This window comes from Lampris incognitus, chromosome 5 (assembly GCF_029633865.1).
Source record: "Lampris incognitus isolate fLamInc1 chromosome 5, fLamInc1.hap2, whole genome shotgun sequence".
Lineage (NCBI taxonomy): Eukaryota > Metazoa > Chordata > Actinopteri > Lampriformes > Lampridae > Lampris > Lampris incognitus.
In genome coordinates, this window is record NC_079215.1 from 16399228 (window position 1) to 16419602 (window position 20375).

The 20375-nt window shown below is 44.4% G+C and overlaps 1 protein-coding gene across 2 annotated transcripts; it reads right to left on the reverse strand.

The window, feature by feature from the left end:
• Positions 1–88: 88 nt before the first annotated feature.
• Positions 89–19385, reverse strand: mrpl45 (mitochondrial ribosomal protein L45). Of its 2 annotated transcripts, XM_056280664.1 has the most exons (9): positions 19225–19263; positions 13150–13356; positions 12795–12990; positions 11955–12072; positions 10248–10346; positions 9531–9579; positions 5577–5726; positions 3177–3350; positions 89–639 (listed from the first exon to the last, which is right to left on the reverse strand). In XM_056280664.1, the coding sequence occupies exons 3-9, from the start codon at positions 12862–12864 to the stop codon at positions 541–543; spliced, it is 759 nt and encodes a 252-aa protein (XP_056136639.1). In that variant the 5' UTR covers positions 12865–12990; positions 13150–13356; positions 19225–19263; the 3' UTR covers positions 89–540. The 2 variants fall into 2 exon arrangements, with proteins under 2 accessions (XP_056136639.1, XP_056136638.1); XM_056280663.1 differs by lacking the exon at positions 13150–13356 and having other exon boundaries at positions 19225–19385.
• Positions 19386–20375: the final 990 nt, after the last annotated feature.

Sequence of the window (20375 nt, forward strand, 5' to 3'; positions counted from 1 at the left end):
TGCTTGTCAAAACTAAGTTAACCTCATGTTCAGACAGGACATAATTTTTACATGCATCAGCTAAGAAAGAGACACCTGCATAGTAGAGATATGGATGGGACATTTTATTTTTGTAGTTCTAAAATTAACTTAATATAATCATTTATAGAAATAAACCATGTCATCACTGGAGATCTGGAAATGTTGCATTTGTATGGTACACCTGGAAGGGACAATGAATGTGGTCAAGTCACACATAAAAAAAAAAACAGTCATGATGATGGGCCAATATTTATCTGACTTGTGTTATACAGTCACTATGTTAAGAGACAGAGCAAGAAACAAACTTTAGTATAACAGTCTGCATTGCAACTACTTCCACAATTCACCAGTCGCTTTAATGAGTCTACCAAGCAGACTAGAATATGTCTGGAAATATTTTGTATCCTTCCACAGTGGCAGAGTTGACAAAGTAACCAACTGCAGGCAAACTTCAACAGGTTGTGCCTGCAAGCAATTTCCCAGCCTGATTACATGGTAAGAACAGCGACCCTCAGTGGCTCATTTGTACCACTGCACAGCCTTTGGTTTGGGCACTTCATATTTATGGAGATCGAATTCCTCGCCTGGCTTCAGCTCTGGACCAGGAATGATGACGGTCTGAAATAATCAAAATAAGATGATGGAGTGATATTAGTGAACAAAGTAAAATTTTGGGTCAGCTTTAGAAATGCAGCATCACTCTCAATTCACTTTTGTATTTTAGATACGATACTACAACTTGTGCGGAGAGAAATACTCTTTGAAGGGCCAGCAGGAAAAAAAAGGGTGTGCAGCAAACAAAACATCTATAAACTGATGAGAGTTTAACCATTCAAATCTCGTTCTCCCAGCATATCATGTTTATGAAAGGCTGAGATAACAGAAATCTTTTCACTGTGATCACACTGAAGAGCAAACCAACTCTGAAAGAGAAACAAGGGCCCAACATCCTGGTGACGAAGCCAAGTTAATGTGTATAATGTTATCCGGCACACTTATCGCAACATCCCAGGTTCTAATTCATCTGCCTTCCCCTCTTCTGTCACTCCAATCATTCTGTTTTTCTTAACTATGCTATCTAATAAAGGCACAAGAGCAAAAACAATGCAGCAAAAAAGTGTCTAGTACAAAGTCAGTGAGGGATAACAAGGATGCTCTCCAACTTTTTGGTTTGTATTTCCTCTGACATGCACTGTTTTGATAAGACCTAATAAGAAAGTATCACGACTGAGCAAACCAGCAAAGTCTCAACAAAACAACTGTGCCCTATCCTCCACTTACATCAATAGCAGCATTTCCATCAAGTTTTACTTTTGAAGTTGCAATGGGTTAAACCAAATGAAAAATGGTAAATTTGTACAAAAGTTTTATGCTCGCTTGAGAGTGGAAAATTATACATGTCATTAAAGAGATTATCTGGTAAGGAGCAATGGAAATGGTTTCTTTTTAATTCTCCAATGTCAGTTCCTATACATCAGCATCCTTTTTTTTTTTTGCTTCAGTGTGTTTGATGACAAAGCCCTGCGCATAAAGAAATTGTTAATTGCTTAAAACCAGATAGAGGAAATGCATCTGGTTCACACTTTAAATCTTGTTCAACTTTTCAACTGATTGACTGTTGACAAATCAGCAGGGGATTTAACTGTTTTGAATTTAAGCCGTGTGGTGGAGAGATGCTAGGTATATTGGGAGAAGGATGCTGAATATGGAGCTGCCAGGGAAGAGGAAAAGAGGTTTATGGATGTGGTGAGGGAAGACATGCAGGTGGCTGGTGTGACAGATGAAGATGCAGAAGACAGAAAGAGATGGAAACGGATGATCCGCTGTGGTGACCCCTAACAGGAGCAGCCGACAGTAGTAGTAGTAGTAGAATTTAAGCCGTGTGGTACACAGTCACTGCAGGATCGACACAGTAAATACCTCAATACTAATCATGTTCTGTGATGTCATTGGTTTTTTTTTTTAAATCGTAAGCTGATGGCTTTTTTTCTCCCCCAGAGTGATTTAAAATGAATGCAACAGTAGACTTAAATTCCTTGATCCTAAACACTGTAACCAAACAACGGTAAAGCGGTCAACAGTCAGAACTACAAAGATCTGACAATAAGTTGACCAAACCTTTCAATGTACTTACAATGATCATAAATGACAGAGAAGTGTGATGTGGTCATATTAGGATGAACACTTTTATATTATTTGTTCTTTGTGGCTTGGTGGTCACTCTTCCAAGCCGTCCCGGTTGCTACCCCACCCCCTCTGCCGATCCTGGGAGGGCTGCAAACCACTACATGCTTCCTCAGATACATGTGGAGTCGCCAGCCGCTTCTTTTCACCTGACAGTGAGGAGTTTCGCCAGGGGGACGTAGCGCGTGGGAGGATCATGCTATTCCCCCAACCCCCCCCCACCCCAAACAGGTGCCCTGACCATCTACAGGAGGCGCTAGTGCAGCAACCAGGACACATACCCACATCCGGCTTCCCACCTGCAGACATGGCCAATTGTGTCTGTAGGGACGCCCAACCAAGCTGGAGGTAACACGGGGATTCGAACCGGCGAGCCCCGTGTTGGTAGGCAACGGAATAGACCGACACACCACCTGGACGCCCCTCGAAACATTGTTTTAACATTGCCAAAGCCAATGCTTGCATTCTCACTGAGGCGACCTGAAGTAAAGACATATGCACTCACGATAGTGTTAACAGTGTTACCACTCATTTTAGGAAATCATTTTCCATGACTTCCGCAAAGATAAACATGGCCGCTGTTGCTCACAGGAGGTCATACTACCCAGTACAGTCTGTAAATGAACTGTGTAACTTTTAGATGGTCACTGAACATACTGCCCAAATTTAAGAGCACTGATGTGTAATCTCAGCAGGTAATAAATAAAAATATGCAATCTCAGTTAAAAATTGTTAAAAAATATGCAGTAAAAATACAGTTGTATAACCTCACTTTACAATGTTCCATGACCTGAATAATACCAGGACATTTGATCAATTTTGTCATTTTCCATATGTTTGCCAAAACTTGACAACTAGTCTATGAATTTCCAGGTTCTACAGGACACATGGAAATGCTGAGTTGGAACATTTTGCATCAAAGTGTTCACCAGACAGAAGACCTTATTGGGAAGTACAGTGTGAAAGGTCACCTTTATAATAGGGTCCTTCGGCGGAGCCCAGGCAGGCACAATCTTTCCATGTAACCTCCAGCTGCCATAGGGGTTGATCAGGTGTCGTTCAAACACCAGGTACTCCAGCACGTCCTTTGGCTCCTCCTCGCTGCCAAGCATCAGCCTCCCAAAGCGGTCATAGATGGCCAGAGTCTTGACATGACAGCAGGTAAGAGGACATTAAACCAGAGGTCGGGCGGAATCACCACTCAATAACCAGCTATCTTCCATTTTCAACAATCCAGTCTTGTCAAGTCAGACTTTCATTCTGCACCGCATTTCACATTTAAAGCACCTCGGTGGGCTTTAGAAACCACAGAAGCCTTAAAAGGCACAAAAAACCGAAAACAGGATGGCAGAAGTAACAGAACAAGCCCAAGTGTAAAATAGGAAGAAAACCCAGACTAGCGGGCTTAATGCTGTTGATGAAAGAAATGTCAAAAGCCAAATAAATGACAACTGGTAGTTTTACTGTCTTCACTCTGACACTTTTATCAAAGAAATACACCAACTTTAGACGGCCGCTATCAGAAACGAGTGCTGCACTAAACTGTTGCAGGCTCTATGTTATTTAGAGAAGAGACCCTCAACTGTGGCCTTTGGGATGTTCCTGTAATGCCAGTTACTAGTCCACCAGGCAGTTAATTACATTCACAAGTTTAGTGTCAGGTCAATAGCTGTCTGATGAGATGGCTGGAATTCCTGGCAGAGTAAAACACAGCAATGCTGGAGTGTCCCGAGGAGCAGGACTGAAAACTACTGGTTCATAGTCACCATTATTCTAACATTTATGACAGTGTTTCCCAACCCAGTCCCCAAACACTCATCTGTCCTGCATATGTTCACTGTAGGCCTGGACAAGTAGGCCTGCTTGTAGTTACTCAACCAATCAGTACTGAATTATGTCAGATATAATTGTTAAGAGTGACTCAGTAAGTGGGCCCACCTATGCACAGTTACCATGAACAGGGACTTGAGGACTGGATTGGAGGACTGGACATTCTTTATAGGTCTTATAAATCCATATAATTTTGTTATCCTGTTTCAACGTTATATCCTTCTCTGTCTCCGATATGTGACGAATCTGTTTTCTTGTCTCTTCTCCCGTGTATGTGAATGGTGCGATGTGAGTCTCTGCTGTGTGCATGTATAGTCTGTCTTCCTGCCAGATCTAAATGGTGATGGTGGTCACATGGCTCCTGGACACTGCTTGGCATCCTCCTCATCATATTCTTCATATATCTTATAATTCCATTATAATTCTCTTATCCACTTTCAATGTTGTATTCTGTAAACTGTGTTTTTCTCTCCAATTGTATCTGGCCAATTACCCCACTCTTCCGAGCCATCCTGGTCTCTGCTCCACCCCCTCCGCCAATCTGGGGAGGGCTGCAGGCTACCACATGCCTCCTCCGATACATGTGGAGTCGCCAGCCGCTTCTTTTCACCTGACAGTGAGGAGTTTCACCAGGGGGACGTAGCACGTGGATCATGCTATCCCGCCCCCCCCGAACAGGCGCCCCAGCCGACCAGAGGAGGCGCTAGTGCAGCGACCAGGACACATACCCACATCCGGCTTCCCACCCACAGACACAGCCAATTGTGTCTGTAGGGATGCCTGACCAAGCTGGAGGTAATACAGGCATTTGAACCAGCGATCCTCGTGTTGGTAGGCAACAGAATAGACCGCTATGCTACCCAGATGCCGCTGTAAATTGTGTTTTATTCTGTAGACACAATATCCATTGTACGTTGTCCATCTCGGGAAAGAGATCCCTCCTCTGTTACTCTCCCTGAGGTTTCCTCCTCTTGTTTCTCCTGTTAAAGGTTTTTTAGGGAGTTGTCTCTTATCTGGTGTGAGGGTCTAAGGACAGGAGGTTGTGTTGCTGTAAAGCCCACTGAGGCAAATTTGTAATTTGTGATATTGGGCTATACAAATAAAAGTGACTTGATTTGACTTAACTTGATTGAGAAACTGATTCATGAGATTGCGGCAATCTATTTTGTCCAAGTTGTTAAACGACATCTATCCCAGCTAGGTTTGTCCTGGGTCTGAATACAGAGACAGCTTTAAGATAAATAGGTCATAGCAAAGCAGTATACTGGCAGGAGACAAGGCAATAGTGCCACAGCTATGTTTGCCTTCACTAGAACTAAAAGTGAGGATAGACCGAGGATATAACAAAGAGAGGAGAAGACGTACAGCAAAGATCCTGAGTCAGACTGAATCCCAGGCCAGAACTCTGCCACCAGGCCTAAGCTTTAATTGATGTGCACTCATATGGCAGAGCCACAAAGATCCCCCCTCGGTACTTTCTGTGTAAAACACAGAAAATCACTCAAAATGACAGAATTCGTGGATTTGTGATTTCAGTGTACCTGTTTGGAGTGCATGCGAACCGTCACTTGGCCATACAGATTTCCCTTGGTGACCATGTCGGGGCAGCGTGCATGGACCAGCCTGGGAGGTTCCAGGGACTCCATAAACCTCCAGCGGATCGTCTTGTAACGGTTCCCTCTCGTCATATCCTGGACACAAGGAGGAGGAGGAGGGGGTGGATATTTATTGTGAAGCCAATGACACTGAACTGCAAAACATAGATGCATCTAATAGCTTATAAAGGAAGACATAGACCAGTGTTTCTCAACCCAGTCCTCAAGGAACCCCTATCCTGCAGATTTTCATTGTAACCCTGCATAGGTAGCCCTGCTTGTACTTACTCGACCAATCACCTCGCAGCACTTAATTATGCAAGGTGTGCAACATCTGACAAAATTCATTGCTGATTGGTTGAATAACTACAAACAGGTACCTATTCGGGGTTGCAAAGAAAATATGCAGGATAGGGGTTCCTTGAGGACTGGGTTGAGAAACACTGACATAGACCCTAGCTTAGAGACAAAAGGGACCGGTGCATGGACTCCTCTGAACTGTGAAACATTTTAAGCGATTTTTTAATAAGGATTTCAAAACTTTGATTAAATGGACATGGATGTTTCCTGAAAGGTCACCCATCAACAACGCCTATATAAGAAATTAGTTATCACACTACTCAGTAACATATTAACAAGAATTTCAAAATCAATACAACAATGGTTCTTAAGTCCCTCTACAGATTACATTTTACTTGTTTGGCATTATGAATAAATAGAGTCAGGATAAAGAAAAATACTTTCCAAAAAGGTTATATCGAAGGCCAGCAGCTAACATAGTCACAGCCATATTGCAAAATTAAAACTGAAAAGGGGTATACTAAAATGAAGATCAGCATCGTCATCTAAGCACACATGTAAATCGGTTTGTATTTTATAGCAGTTAGGTTCTCTAGACTGTCACATGTCCATCCATCCATCATCTGAACTGCTTATCCTGCTCTCAGGGTCGCTTGCGGGACTGTCACATGTGACAAGAATATATTTCTACTGTAAAAGTAAGTTGTCATAGCTCCTATATTGGTGATGTTCATGTTTTTGCTTGAATTGAAGTTTTCCATCTTCCTTTCCATGCACAGGTCTCATTAATTCAGGATTCAAGAGACCCATTCAAAGCCCAAAACAACCCTGAAAGAATTGGCCTAAGGTCAATCTGAAAATAAGGTGGTTTTCAGTCATTTTCTTGAGGTTTCCATTGAACAGCACTGGTGTGAGATGAAATTAATCATCAACATTAAAGTGGCCATATCATGCTCATTCCAGCTCTATATTTTTATTCTGGGGCTCCACTAGAGTCATCATCATCATCATCGACAGTCACTCGGGGTCAAGTATGACCATCCTCCCTCTGGGACCTTCTGGGTCCTCAGGTGGGCATAGAGGCCGATCCTGTAGCCGCATAATAGGAGGACACCCACACATGACAGCCTTTTACATGGAGAGGAAGGCCAAGGGGTTGGCCAGAACCCAACGGCATGGAGAACAAAGACGATTGGGGACCATCCTCTGTTGCAGCCTTCATCCGCCTTCACTGCCGTTGTGACCTGGAGACATCTTCCACCAGTTCCATGGGTGAGGTCTTTGTTGGATTGCGCTTCATCTGGAACCTCCCCGATGACCTGTCTGCCTTGGGTGACCCTACCAGGAGCCAAGTTCCGGACGGCACAGCTTTTGGGATCATTCGTACATGCAAGCTTCACCCCGGCAAGGTGGTGATCCAGGAGAAGGAGAAGCCACTAGAGTAGCTTTGCATGAGTCACGGTTAAAAAAAAATCTCTCCCTCAGTTCATCCTGTCTGAAATGGTCTGTTTGAGGTATTTTCTCTATAAGGCCTCCCTCCCTAAAAGCTCACTTTCTTCTGATTGGCCAACTTCTGGAAGCCTGCCAGGGGGCAACACCCAGTGCTTGTTGTGTCAAACTCACAACAAGCCGGGTCCGAAAGCAAACTATAAACCTACTAAGTAACATAATTTCTCATTCTTGATTGGAAATGGCAACTTCTCAAATCCATCCGTACATGTTCGAGCCGAATACGATCCGGAATGAGAGTGGGCAGCACAAACATCTGCAGCAAGATTACAGCAGGACGTCTCTGGTAAATATTATGCTCATTACCTGCTTATTGTGTGACATGGGCTAACAGTGGAGTTCGTCGCTCAATCACAAGCCATATAAAAATGTTTTTCTATATATGATTTAAGTTTCATTTATTAATCCCCTTGGAGAAATTCCATTACTGCAAATAAACCCATCCCAGCTTTGATATGTGTAACTAGGAGCAGTGGGCTGTTGCCTTCATGCTGCGCCCAGGGACCAATCTTTTCCCATTGCCTTGCTCAGGGGCACAGGCAGGAGTATAAACCCTAACATGCATGTTTCTTTTGATGGTGGGGGAAACCAGAGCACCCGGAGAAAACCCACCGCAGACACAGGGAGAACATGCAAACTCCACACAGAGGATGACCTGGGATGAACCCCAAGGTTGGACAACCCCAGGGTTTGAACCCAGGACCTACTTGCTGTGAGGCGACAGTGTTAACCACTGGGCCACCGTGCTGCCCATTAATTGGTGTACGTATGGGAAATGCCGACTGAATGGAAAACTTCTGCTGTCAGGAAATACAGGTTATGTAGCTAGTAAAATTTTATTCTGCTGTTGCCAAATGACTGTATAGTATCTCCCTGCATTATCAGTTATTTGTATGCTGGAATACATTAAATACCTCTAATACTATTCAAAGTAGACTGTTTTGCAAGAACATGTACATACATTTACCAAGAAGACCATAGTTTGACAGGCTTTTGGCTTAGAATACCTTCGCTTGAGCTTAACTGCTTTTGTTATTATAAAAACAGCTAATTGCTTAATACTTGAAAAAATTTCGTGTTTGGGGGATGGTGACATTTATCCTCCATGGTTGTGAAAATAATGCCACGATTTTGAGCGGATATGGTTGAAATAAAGGCATGTAATCTGACTGCTTAGTGCATGGCTGTATTGTTTTGAGCAAATCACTGTTAGCCCCCTAAATAACTTCAGCTTCATTGTATACACCCACTGTCTGCACTGAAACTGTATTCACAAGCCATTTGGTCCGAATGTCAATACCAGACAAACATTTCAGTGATATAATGTAACATGCTGCTTGGGCTTCCGACTCCTCAACACGGCCCTTTACAGATGGAACGGCCCCATCTTTTAGCACTAGCCTAGCCGAAAATCCAGCTTCATACTGGGCTCGGTTGAGGAAAGAGTCCTCTACGAAATGGCGTGAACAAACAAACACGTTGGCATATGGCTGTAGTTGGCCGAAGAAAGAAGCTGTATCTAACGTTGTTTGGTGCTTTCTTCTTTAGGAAAGGTGAACAAAGTGAAAAACCAGCGCTGAACTGTGCCCAGTTCAGGAAGCAGTCCTTGGTAAAATGACGGGAACACAAAAAAACATTGGAGTTGTACGGCAGAGGAATAGTGGAAAAAGGGAATTTTAACCACTGAGTCTTCATTTTCTCGTCCTTTGGAAGTCCATACAAAGGGAATTTTCTTTGGCACCAAGAAAATAGCGTCTTCTTGACATCACGATACCGCTCAACCCAACTTTGAGTCCCCCGCCTACGCCATACTCAGCTTTGTCTGAAGGCGGGCCAGTCTGGCCGCTGGGCAGGCATTATGGAAATGTGTTACACATTGACGCAGATAAGTAACAGAAAAAAAACGCTGGACTACAAACGAGGCGTTTCACGCTTCTGTCGAAGAGAATAACTCCCTTTGACGTGGACTTTGTAACTCTGCAGACATTTACATGCACCTCCCGGCTATATAACACACTAAAGGGAAGAGAAAACCCAAAAAGCATGATATGGCTTCTTTAAGAGGAAGCAATAAAAGGAGAAAGGACTCACAGGATAGCACCTCTCGGTCACCAAGGAGTGCAGTTTCTCCTTGTTAAACCTGAAATACACAAATAACAGCAGGTGATTTCCCTAGGGCAACCCTTTAAGGGGAAAATATGGTAATGTTTGTCTAAAACTGCCACATCATTTTTTTCTACTTTTCTTGGTTGCTTTACTCCTCACAACTGATGTCTTGTAATCTATGCAATATAAGATCCCTGAACCCAGCCCAACAAATTAATGGCTGTTGGGCTAATTTTCTAGTAAAGAGAACAGACTTGGGTCCTGTTGTTGATGAGTTAAATATTGGGGTACATCTGGAGGATCACGCTATTCCCCCCAGTTCCCCCTCCTCCCCGAACAGGCGCCTCGACCCACCAGGGGAGGCGCTGGTGCCGCTACCAGGACACATACCCACATCCGACTTCCCACCCGCAGACACGGCCAATTGTGTCTGTAGGGACGCCCAACCAAGCCGGAGGTAACACTGGGATTCGAACTGGCGAACTCCATGCTGGTAGGCAACAGAATAGACCGCTATGCTACCTGGATGCCCCATCCTCATCTCTTTAACAAATGAATCAGAATCAGAATTGATTCTGATTCATTTTTTAACTGATTCTGATTCAGTGAAATAAACCAGGGCCCCTTCTCTCGCCTCCTCACGCTGGCTCCGGTACTTGCCGGGGACGGGTTGTGTAGTGTTTAAGATGAAACACGGCTTACTGTGTCAGGGAGTTGTGAGCCTCTATGAACATTTCTTGACTTCTCTCCGGGAAGTCTTTGGTGGAGAACTGAGGGTCGTGCTCTTTGATCTTGCGTAACCTACAAGGACATTAAAAATCACCCTTTATTTTACACATTTAATAAAACATCTATGAACAAACACTTTGCTGGAGAGCCGCAGTGTGTTCTGGTTTTGTGCATCTTGATTCAAACACAAATCAACAAACAGAAGTCCTCCGGGGAGCACGAATTACAAACCCACATTCAAATGTTGTTTTAACATCCACACAGGTGTCCAATATGAGGAATCATCACATCAGGTCTTCTGTGTTGGTTATAGTTCATTAATAATCATTGTTCATGACCAAAACTGATGGCAGAACAATTGTGTTAGGCTGATATTGTCCACCAACACACTCACAAACACATCCATACATGTCACTTGGCCCTTACCCTAACCAGGGTTGCATTCACACTTCACACACACACATACACAATGTGTCTTTTATCCTCTATATGAGTAAATCTTTTTTTTTGTTTGTTTACTTTTTAACTACTGTGATATTAAGCTCATTGCTTCTCTTTTTTTGGGGGGGGGTCCTAATTTTTCTCCCCAATTGTACTTGGCCAATTACCCTATTTTCCGAGCCATCCCGGTCACTGCTCCAGCACCTCTGCTGAGCCGGGGAGGGCTGCAGACTACCACATGCCTCCTCCGATACATGTGGAGTCACCCGCTGCTTCTTTTCACCTGACAGTGAGGAGCTTCACCAGGGGGACGTAGCGTGTGGGAGGATCACGCTATTTCCCCCAGCCCCCCCCCCCCGAACAGGTGCCCCAACCAACCAGAGGAGGCGCTAGAGCAGCAACCAGGACACATACCCACATTCGGCTTCTCACCTGCAAACACGGCCAATTTTGAGTAGTACACCGGTGTGTACTACTCCCTTCAGAGGACAGCACAAACAGGCTCTAACCAGAGTAGAAAAAGAAGTGGGAGGCCGCGTTGCACAACTGAGCAAGAAGATAAGTACATTAGAGTCTCTAGTTTGAGAAACAGACGCCTCACAGGTCCCCAACTGGCATCTTCATTAAATAGTACCTGTTAGAGCCTGTTTGTGCTGTCCTCTGAAGGGAGTAGTACACACCGGTGTAGGAAATCTTCAATTTCTTAGCAGTTTCTCGCATGGAATAGCCTTCATTTCTAAGAACAAGAATAGACTGTCGAGTTTCAGATGAAAGTTCTCTTTTTCTGGCCATTTTGAGCGTTTAATTGACCCCACAAATGTGATGCTCCAGAAACTCAATCTGCTCAAAGAAGTGCCCATCCAACCAATCCAACTTGTGGGAGCTGCTTCTGGAAGCGTGGGGTGCAATTTCTCCAGATTACCTCAACAAATTAACAGCTAGAATGCCAAAGGTCTGCAATGCTGTAATTGCTGCAAATGGAGGATTCTTTGACGAAAGCAAAGTTTGATGTAAAAAAAATCTTATTTCAAATACAAATCATTATTTCTAACCTTGTCAATGTCTTGACTCTATTTTCTATTCATTTCACAACATATGGTGGTGAATAAGTGTGACTTTTCATGGAAAACACGAAATTGTTTGGGTGATCCCAAACTTTTGAACGGTAGTGTACATGACTACCAGTCAACCTTGAAATGAAAAGCAAACATTCGGAGAGGTTTAAGAGAGCGGTCTTACGCTAGCTGTGAGGCAGCAGTCTGTCGCAACTGCTCGGTGCGTTGTTTCAGACCCTCCTTAGAAAGAGTGGACTGACGGGCATCGCCCTCAGGGGGGATGTACGGGTCAAAGACTCCCGCTGGTGGACAGGAGAACACAGAGGTAAATATCACTTGGAAAAGGGTACAAGTCTATCCAGCTTAGACAAGTACAGCTTAGAGATCATTTTCAGGGGTATATGGGGTATAACTCAAAATGCAAATATCATATGGTAAAGACCAGCTATGTACAGATTCTATTAAGTAAATGTTCTATTATGCACATGTATAGTTATTTTTTTCTTTTAATTTTAACAACCTGTTCCAACTCCTCCCCTCTGGCAGGCGCAACAGAGCACTGTACCCCAAAACAACCAGATATGAAAACAGTTTATTTCCGTGGGCTCTCATTCAAATGAACGCTTAACATTGTCAATATATCCAACCATTTTGTATATACTGTACTGTGCATCGTATGTATACTGGTATGCTCTGTCGTGTCCATCTACCTCAGGCACGTATGTAAGTAACCTGCTAACATCTATTTCAGCATCTCTGATATATTCTCTGCACCATTGTACCTTATCACCTCTTATTTCACCTGTATATAATCAATCCTTGTGTATATATCTGAAGATTGTTGTGTTGTAGTGTTGTTATTCTATGTTAAGTATACTGAGAGAGCCAGGAAACCGGAGTCAAATTCCATGTTTTTGCAAACCTACATGGTCATTCAGCTCGTTCAAACGAGGACCACGCCACTATTTACGGGCCATGCGTTCTTATCATACAGGTAAATGGATCATTTAACAGCAGTTATTACCAGTGCAGGAAATGTTGATAGGTCTCTCCATGTATTCTTGTCTGAAAACGATGCCAGCTGCCCTGGCCATTGCCTCCGGGTCTTGCTCGTGTTTTCTCTTATTTTTCACCGCTGGTGGGATGAAGTGCCGTTTCTTGGTCCGGACCGGCAGGACAAACAGAGGGGGGAGCTGCCCATCCAGAGACACTTCAGCATTCTAAAAGAAGAGACGCGAGTCAGGGTTTTGGCTTGATGTTTTCAAAGTACGGGTGGGCAACCAATTTCGGGAACTTGGTGCCTATATCGGTGGCCATTAGGGATGCAACGATACTGCTTTTTTCAGATCAAGTACAAGTACTTACATTTGTGTACTTACCAATACTGAGTACTGATCTACTACTACTACTTTTGGCTGCTCCCGTTAGGGGTCGCCACAACAGATCATCCGTTTCCATTTCTTCCTGTCTTCTGCATCTCCCTCTGTCACACCAGCCACCTGCATGTCCTCCCTCACCACATCCATAAACCTCCTCTTTGGCCTTCCTCTTTTCCTCTTCCCTGGCAGCTCCATATCATTGCATCCCTAATTTGGATGCCATGATACTGCTTTATTCAGATCAAGTACAAGTACTTACATTTGTGTACTTGCCGATACCGAGTACTGATATGGGTACTTAATATACCATTACAGTTTTGACAATGACTTTGAAAACATGTTTTATTTTCATCAGATGTTCCTCGCATTCTGACTGTAACTGATTAATTACACAACATGACGCTGTTGCTGACATAACATTCAACTTTGTGTTTTCCTGAACAAACATAGCATTGACTGCGTCTGTGTTGCATGCCAGCTGTGTTTTCTGAGGAGATTTGTGTGCATATTGAGTTTTGCCAAGTGATAATGCAGTTGGTTATGCAGGGTTTGGAAGTGTAGGCTATATTGACTGGTACTGAATTAATTAACTATTTTATTTTAACTACATGGTCATGGATACACATTGATTTGATTTATTTATTTTAATGTGCAATGGAAAAAAAACCCCACAAGGTTACATTGCTGCGTCTCATTGCCTCTGGTACAATGAGGAATTTATTTTAATCATTTTTAAACAGTTTATACTCGTTTTTTACATAGTTCTATGTAGTTTTTACCTGTTGAAGCAGAAAACATGGCTGGCACGCAACCATGTGCAACACATTACATTACATTACAGTCGTTTAGCCAACGCCTTTATCCAAAGCGACTTACATTAAGTGTATTTAACGTAGGAAATCAGGAGAACTACTAGTCATCAGAGGTCATAAGTGCATCTAAACAAGCATTTAAGAGCAAAACCAGTGCGAAAGTAAAAGTGCAAGAAAGAGATTTTTTTTTAAATGAGTGAATACAATAAGTGCTAAGAGCAAGTAACAGGGTAGTAGTTCTTGAAGAGTTGAGTTTTCAACCTGCGCTGAAAGATGGGCAGTGACTCCGCTGTCCTGACATGAGTGGGGAGTTCATTCCACCACTGTGGGGCCAGGACAGAAAAGAGCCATGACCGGGTCGATCGGCAGCAGGGGCCTCTGAGCGACGGGGCAACCAGGTGTCCTGAGGCAGCAGAGCGAAGTGGTCGGGCGGGGGTGTAGGGCTTGACCATGGCCTGGAGATAGGAAGGAGCTGTTCCTTTCACTGCCCTGTAGGCTAGCACCAGAGTCTTAAACTGGATGCGAGCAGCTACTGGGAGCCAGTGTAGGGACATGAGAAGGGGAGTTGTGTGGGGGAACTTAGGGCGGTTGAACACCAGACGAGCTCCAGCTTTCTGAACAAGCTCCAGAGGTCTGATGGCCCACACCGGGGCGCCAGCAAGGAGGGAGTTGCCGTAGTCCAGCTGGGAGATGACCAGAGCCTGGATGAGCACCTGTGCCGTCTCGTCGGTAAGGAATGGGCAAATCCTCCTGATGTTATAGAGGAGAAATCTGCAGGAGCGAGCAACCGATGCAACGTTTGCTTACAAACGTTGCATCGGTTGCTCAGACACTTGCTCAGTTGGTGTAGCAGGTAAAAAAAAAAAAATGCTTCTAAGGGTGCCCAGGTAGCGTGGTGGCTTATTCCGTTGCCTCCCAACATGGGGATCACCAGTTCGAATCCCCGTGTTACCTCCAGCTTGGTAGGGCGTCCCTACAGACACAACTGGCCATGTCAGCGGGTGGGAAGCCAGATGTGGGTATGAGTCCTGGTCGCTGCACTAGCGCCTCCTCTGGTTGGTTGGGGCGCCTGTTTGGGGGGGAGAGGGAACTGGGGGGAATAGCGTGAGCCTCCCACGTGCTACGTCCCCCTGGCGAAACTCCTCACTGTCAGGTAAAAAGAAGCAGCTGGCAACTCCACATGTATTGGAGGAGGCATGTGGTAGTCTGCAACCAATCCCTGATCAGCAGAGGGGGTGGAGCAGCAACTGGGACGGCTCGGAAGAGTGGGGTAATTGGCCAAGTACAATTGGGGAGAAAAATCGGGTAAAAATCCAAACCCCCCCCCCCAAGAAAACCCCGCTTTGCCCCGCTTACGTGATGCACCACGTCTTTGCTTGGGCTGTCTACACTCATCCAAGTTACACACGCTTGTAACTTTGTCATTTCTCGCTCCATTTGGACAAATGACATAGCAACGTGTTCATCTGCTTCTTGGCTGTTGCACTGCATCGTCCTATCTGGCACCATCTCCTCCTCTTCCCGTACAAATGGCAAAAAAATGCACCACTCAATTTTCACAATTTCTTCAGGAATTGTCTAGTCGGGTATCGGATCCGGTTGTGTCAGAGTAGTTTTACGAGTATGAGTACATGAGGACAGCATCGGACCAATACCTGATACTGGTACTGGTATCAGTGCATCCCTAGTACCAATACTATCGACCAGACTGATAAGGTCTTCACTAAGGTTGCTTCTTGTCAACACCAGGGGCCACATTAACATCCATAACAGGGATGCACCGATGCTGATACTGGTATCACATGTCGGGCTGATACCAAACGTAAATAAAGTATCAGTATCGGAATTTCACATGATATTGACGTATGCCAAAATATAAAAACAACATGTTGAAGAATTCAACATGTTCAACACATTGCACTGTTTAATAATGTTTAAAATGTTACTTCTACTTCAGTTTATTTTGGCTCTACTTCTACTTGTTTTTGTTGCACAGTTTTGGAGTTTTCCAATAAGCATTTCACTGCTCATTGTACTTGTATGTGACAAATAAACCTTTGACTCTTGAATATCAAACAAAATTAGTTTTCCAATAATACTCCCACAAATACTGCCGACCTCATTTTGTGAGAAATGTTAGGGAATAGACTGTTATTGTCATGAATGTAGACAACAAAATTGTCCATCCATCCATTATCCAAACCGCCTATCCTGCTCTCAGGGTTGCAGGGATGCTGGAGCCTGATCCAGCAGTCATTGGGTGGCAGACCGGGAGACACCCTGGACAAGCCGCCAAGCCATCACAGGGCCCACACACTTGCTTTGCTTTAGGTTGTCCGTCGTGTCCGATGATGACAATCCTGCCTCTGTCACTTGTGAGTCTTCTTATGGCTGTAAAGCCCTATCCGCGATCCACAATGTCTGCCACAGACAGAACAGGTGAAATCACTGACCGGGGGTGTAGGTGTGGTACTGGCTTCATGTCTCTTCAGACGTCTTCTGGTCCGTCGATCACCGCGGTCCTTCTCGAGGTTTTGCACCCCTTGTTGACAGAGCTGCCGCCAGATGGAGCGTTGGGCGGCAGTGTCTTCCAGCTGGCTCGGGTTCAGGCCGCACTTCTTTATGATGGTCTTCAGCTGGTCTTTGTACCGTTTTTTCTGGCCCCCTGCCAAGCGGCGGCCAAGATGTAGCTGGCCATACAGCACTTTACGCGGTAAGCGCTCCTTTGGCATCCTGATGACGTGACCGAGCCATCGAAGTTGGTGCTGGGTGACGGTAGCCTCCATGCTGATGCAGTTGGTCTTGCGGAGTATTTCAGTATGGGGCACTCGGTCACGCCAGGTTATCCTCAGGATGCATTGTAGGCATCTGATGTGGAAGGCCTCAAGCATCCTGAGGTGGTGGCTGTACAGGGTCCACGCCTCACAGCTGTAGAGGAGAGTCGTGATGACAACTGCCAAGTAGACAGATATTTTGGTGTGGAGGTTGAGGTCTTTGTTTTGAAAGACCCTTCTCCTAAGTCTGCCAAAAGAGGATGACGCTTGTTTAATCCGGTTTTGCATCTCCCTGTCGATGCTGCAGTCGTCAGAGAGGAAGCTGCCCAGGTATTTGAAGGATTCCACTGTTGCAAGTGGTTTGTCGGAGATGTTGAAGGTTGGTGAATGAGATGGAGGAGTAGATGCCCACTGGCATACTACTTCAGTCTTTGTCACATTTATAGAGAGCCCCAGCCTACCATACGCCCTTGCAGCAGCTGCAAGGGTAGCTTGTAGTGCCTCGGGTGTGTGGGCCACAACTGCACAGTCATCTGCGTACTGTAACTCAATGATGTGCTCCGATGTCATTTTTGTGACCGCTTGGAGCCTACGGATGTTAAATAGGTTTCCATCTAGTCTGAAGTCCACAGTAACCCCACTGTCCTTCCTGATTTCCTTGTGGAGCAGCAATGTCACACACAGGAGGAAGATGTTAAAAAGAACTGGAGCAAGGATGCACCCCTGAGGTACCCCGATGCACACCCTGAAGGGCTCAGATTCCTGGCCTCCAATGGTCACACGTGCCATCACAGGGCCCACACACACACACACACACACACACACACACACACACACACACACACACACACTTAGGTATAATTTAGTATGGCCGATTCACCTGACCTACATGTCTTTGGACTGTGGGAGGAAACCAGAGCACCCAGAGGAAACCCATGCAGACACGGGGAGAACATGCAAACTCCACACAGCGGACGACCCCCAAGGATGGACAACTCTGGGGCTCGAACCCAGGACTTTCTTGCTGTGAGGCGACCGCACCAACCACTGCGCCACCGTGCCGCACAACAAAATTATGTAACACGATATGACAAGATACAAATTTCATTCCAATACAACTGAAATACGATAAACAATAACATAGAATTTATGCCTCGCCCTACCAGAAATGGCTTTGTCATCCAATAGAGCTAATTGCAAAAGTTCCAAGCTGTCACTGTACTTCTGTACATTATTATGCTGCTGTTGTCTGGTTATTACCGACAGTAAAAACATTTTATTTATCAAATATGATGGTGTTGATATTTGCAGCGGTTACCAGCAATAAACATTTTACGCCATGACAAAAAAAGCAAAGTATCATTAAAAGGCGGCATTGATGAGAGGCACCAGTATCAGTACTGACAGACTGCCGACGACACCCAACTCCATTTCTAAGTACTACAGTGCCAAAAGCTGCAGATCAGTATTCAGAGCTTTTGACATTTACACGAGATAATTGTGCTCGGGTCTTCCTTTAGTCTCCACGTAGACTGAGTAAAAGAAAAACAGTATAAAGCGAAAAATGAAATGGTTTACACAATTTAGCTAAGTCAACGGAGACGTTTCAGAGAACATCACCGCAATCGGGACAGGCTTGGTGTTTGCAAACTGCAACATGTGCGTTGAGGGTGTAGGTCAGTGGTGGATCTAGAGATTTTTTCCTGGGGTGGCAAGGGGTGGCAAGACTGTGTCCCAGAGGTGGCAGCTGCCACCCCTTGCCACCCTGTAGATCCGCGCCTGTGAGGGGGAGGGGGATTCTAAATCGGCGACTTCTGTTTGAGATGAGTTTGGTGCGTGTCTCATTGACCTTCACCATGCATGTACATAAAATATACTTTAAAAACATATTATCTGATTTATAAATGGGGTGGCAACAGGGGTGGCAAGACTGTGTCCCAGAGGTGGCAGCTGCCACCCCTTGCCACCCTGTAGATCCGCCCCTGGTGTAGGTTAAATTCGATGTCGTGTTATAGCAAAGACAATGCATTCCAAGGTGCAGTGTTATAAATATATATGCCAACTTAAACGTAATGGCCATTGTGATTTTTGACTCACACTTCGTTTTGAGAGAACCATGCTTGTCAAGCATCTCAGTTTCCCACCCTCAAAAGTCTGCAAGGTAAGCTAGGTCCGAGGCCTGACAGTTGACCAGGGCTACTTTACAGACGAGCCCAGTGACAGTGCTACCCGTTGCTAACTATCGAGCTACAAAAACAGGGCAGTCATGGAATTCTGGATGTACTTTTTATTATCCTGTCGGTCTCAAAGCGGCGATTAGTAAATAGTCTTTGCTAAAAGCTTTAGATAACGAGTTTGCCCGGGCTGGGGAGGACGTTCAGTGCACTGTGCGACATATAAAAGACAACGAACGAAACGATGAATCTCCCATTTCAAAATTATTTTTAAAAGGAAAATACGGTAACAAGAAAACTTTGATGTTCCAATACCTTCAAGCCGCTACATCTAATTCGACGAAGGGTTAGCAACGTCCTCCTTATGGGCGCCGCCATCTTGCCTCTGTCAGGGACGCGTTCAAGAGCATCATCGAGGAAACAGGAGGCGCGTTACAGATAATCAGCAAGTCACCCAGCGTGACAACTTAACAGGGTCGCCGTGGGGTAATCGAAATTTTGAATTCTGATATCGAGGGGAAATTTCAAACTATGACTTTCTGGTAATTATATGGGTTGCAGGGGTACCCTTGATCAAGTTGTACAATTGCATTACACCGTATTTACACCGGCTTGTGGTGTTTAAAACGAGTCTAAAAGTTGCCTCTCTAAACTAGGGGCAAGAATCCAATGTTTGAGGAGTAACTCACAAAGTCTTTAAAAGGGAAAACGCGAAGTGTGTTTAGGCGCTTAGTAAATAATGAATAACTCGTTGAACTTGTTTTAAGGGAAGACTCGGGAGTTTTGAGAGAGTGCTCACAAGGCACTGTCTCCAAACTATGCCCTTTTCCCAATAAACGTAAGGCTTGGTGCTACTACTTCTTGCAGTCATCAAAACCAAATATAATGCCACAATAACATTATTAAAAAATAACTCATAATGTGCCATTGACTATAAAGAATAAAAGCAAACTATAAAAAACAAACTCAAGGACATTTCTGTTTGTAATAGAACTAAAGAATCTCAATTTAGATTATTACACTGCTTACAGCTTAGACACAAAATGGATCATAACAAGTCTGAGCTGTGTATGAAGTGGTGAGTGATAGCTACTGTGTCTGTACATGCATCTATATTGATGAATATTGGAAGAATATTGTGGATAAACTTAACATAATCTCTGGTGTTCACCTTGGAAAAGATCCTCTGTGTTTACTTTTTGGTCTGCCTAGCAAACTGGTTAAAAGCTCCTACCTACTCCAAAAGGCTTTTATGTGTTCTTTCTTTCTCACAAGCCTCCTACAATAGCAGGTGGGCATAAGGTTATATTTGAGCTTATACCTATGGAATACTTGACTTACAGAGCTAAGTGTAAGGTAAATGTATTTTATAAGATATAATCCCCATTTCTAAATCGGTCCAAGGTTGGCAGCTGTTGTACTAAAGGCTTTAACAGACTGCAAGAGAGACGTTTAATACCATGGGT

Excerpts from the sequence above, each read along its gene's own strand:
- mrpl45 (XM_056280663.1), bottom strand. The coding sequence starts at position 19,287 with ATGGCGGCGCCCATAAGGAGGACGTTGCTAACCCTTCGTCGAATTAGA. Across the intron at positions 10,347-11,954 it reads ACTGCTGCCTCACAGCTAGC|GTTACGCAAGATCAAAGAGC; the intron begins GTAAGACCGCTC and ends ATGTCCTTGTAG. Across the intron at positions 640-3,176 it reads CGAAGGACCCTATTATAAAG|ACCGTCATCATTCCTGGTCC; the intron begins GTGACCTTTCAC and ends TGATTATTTCAG.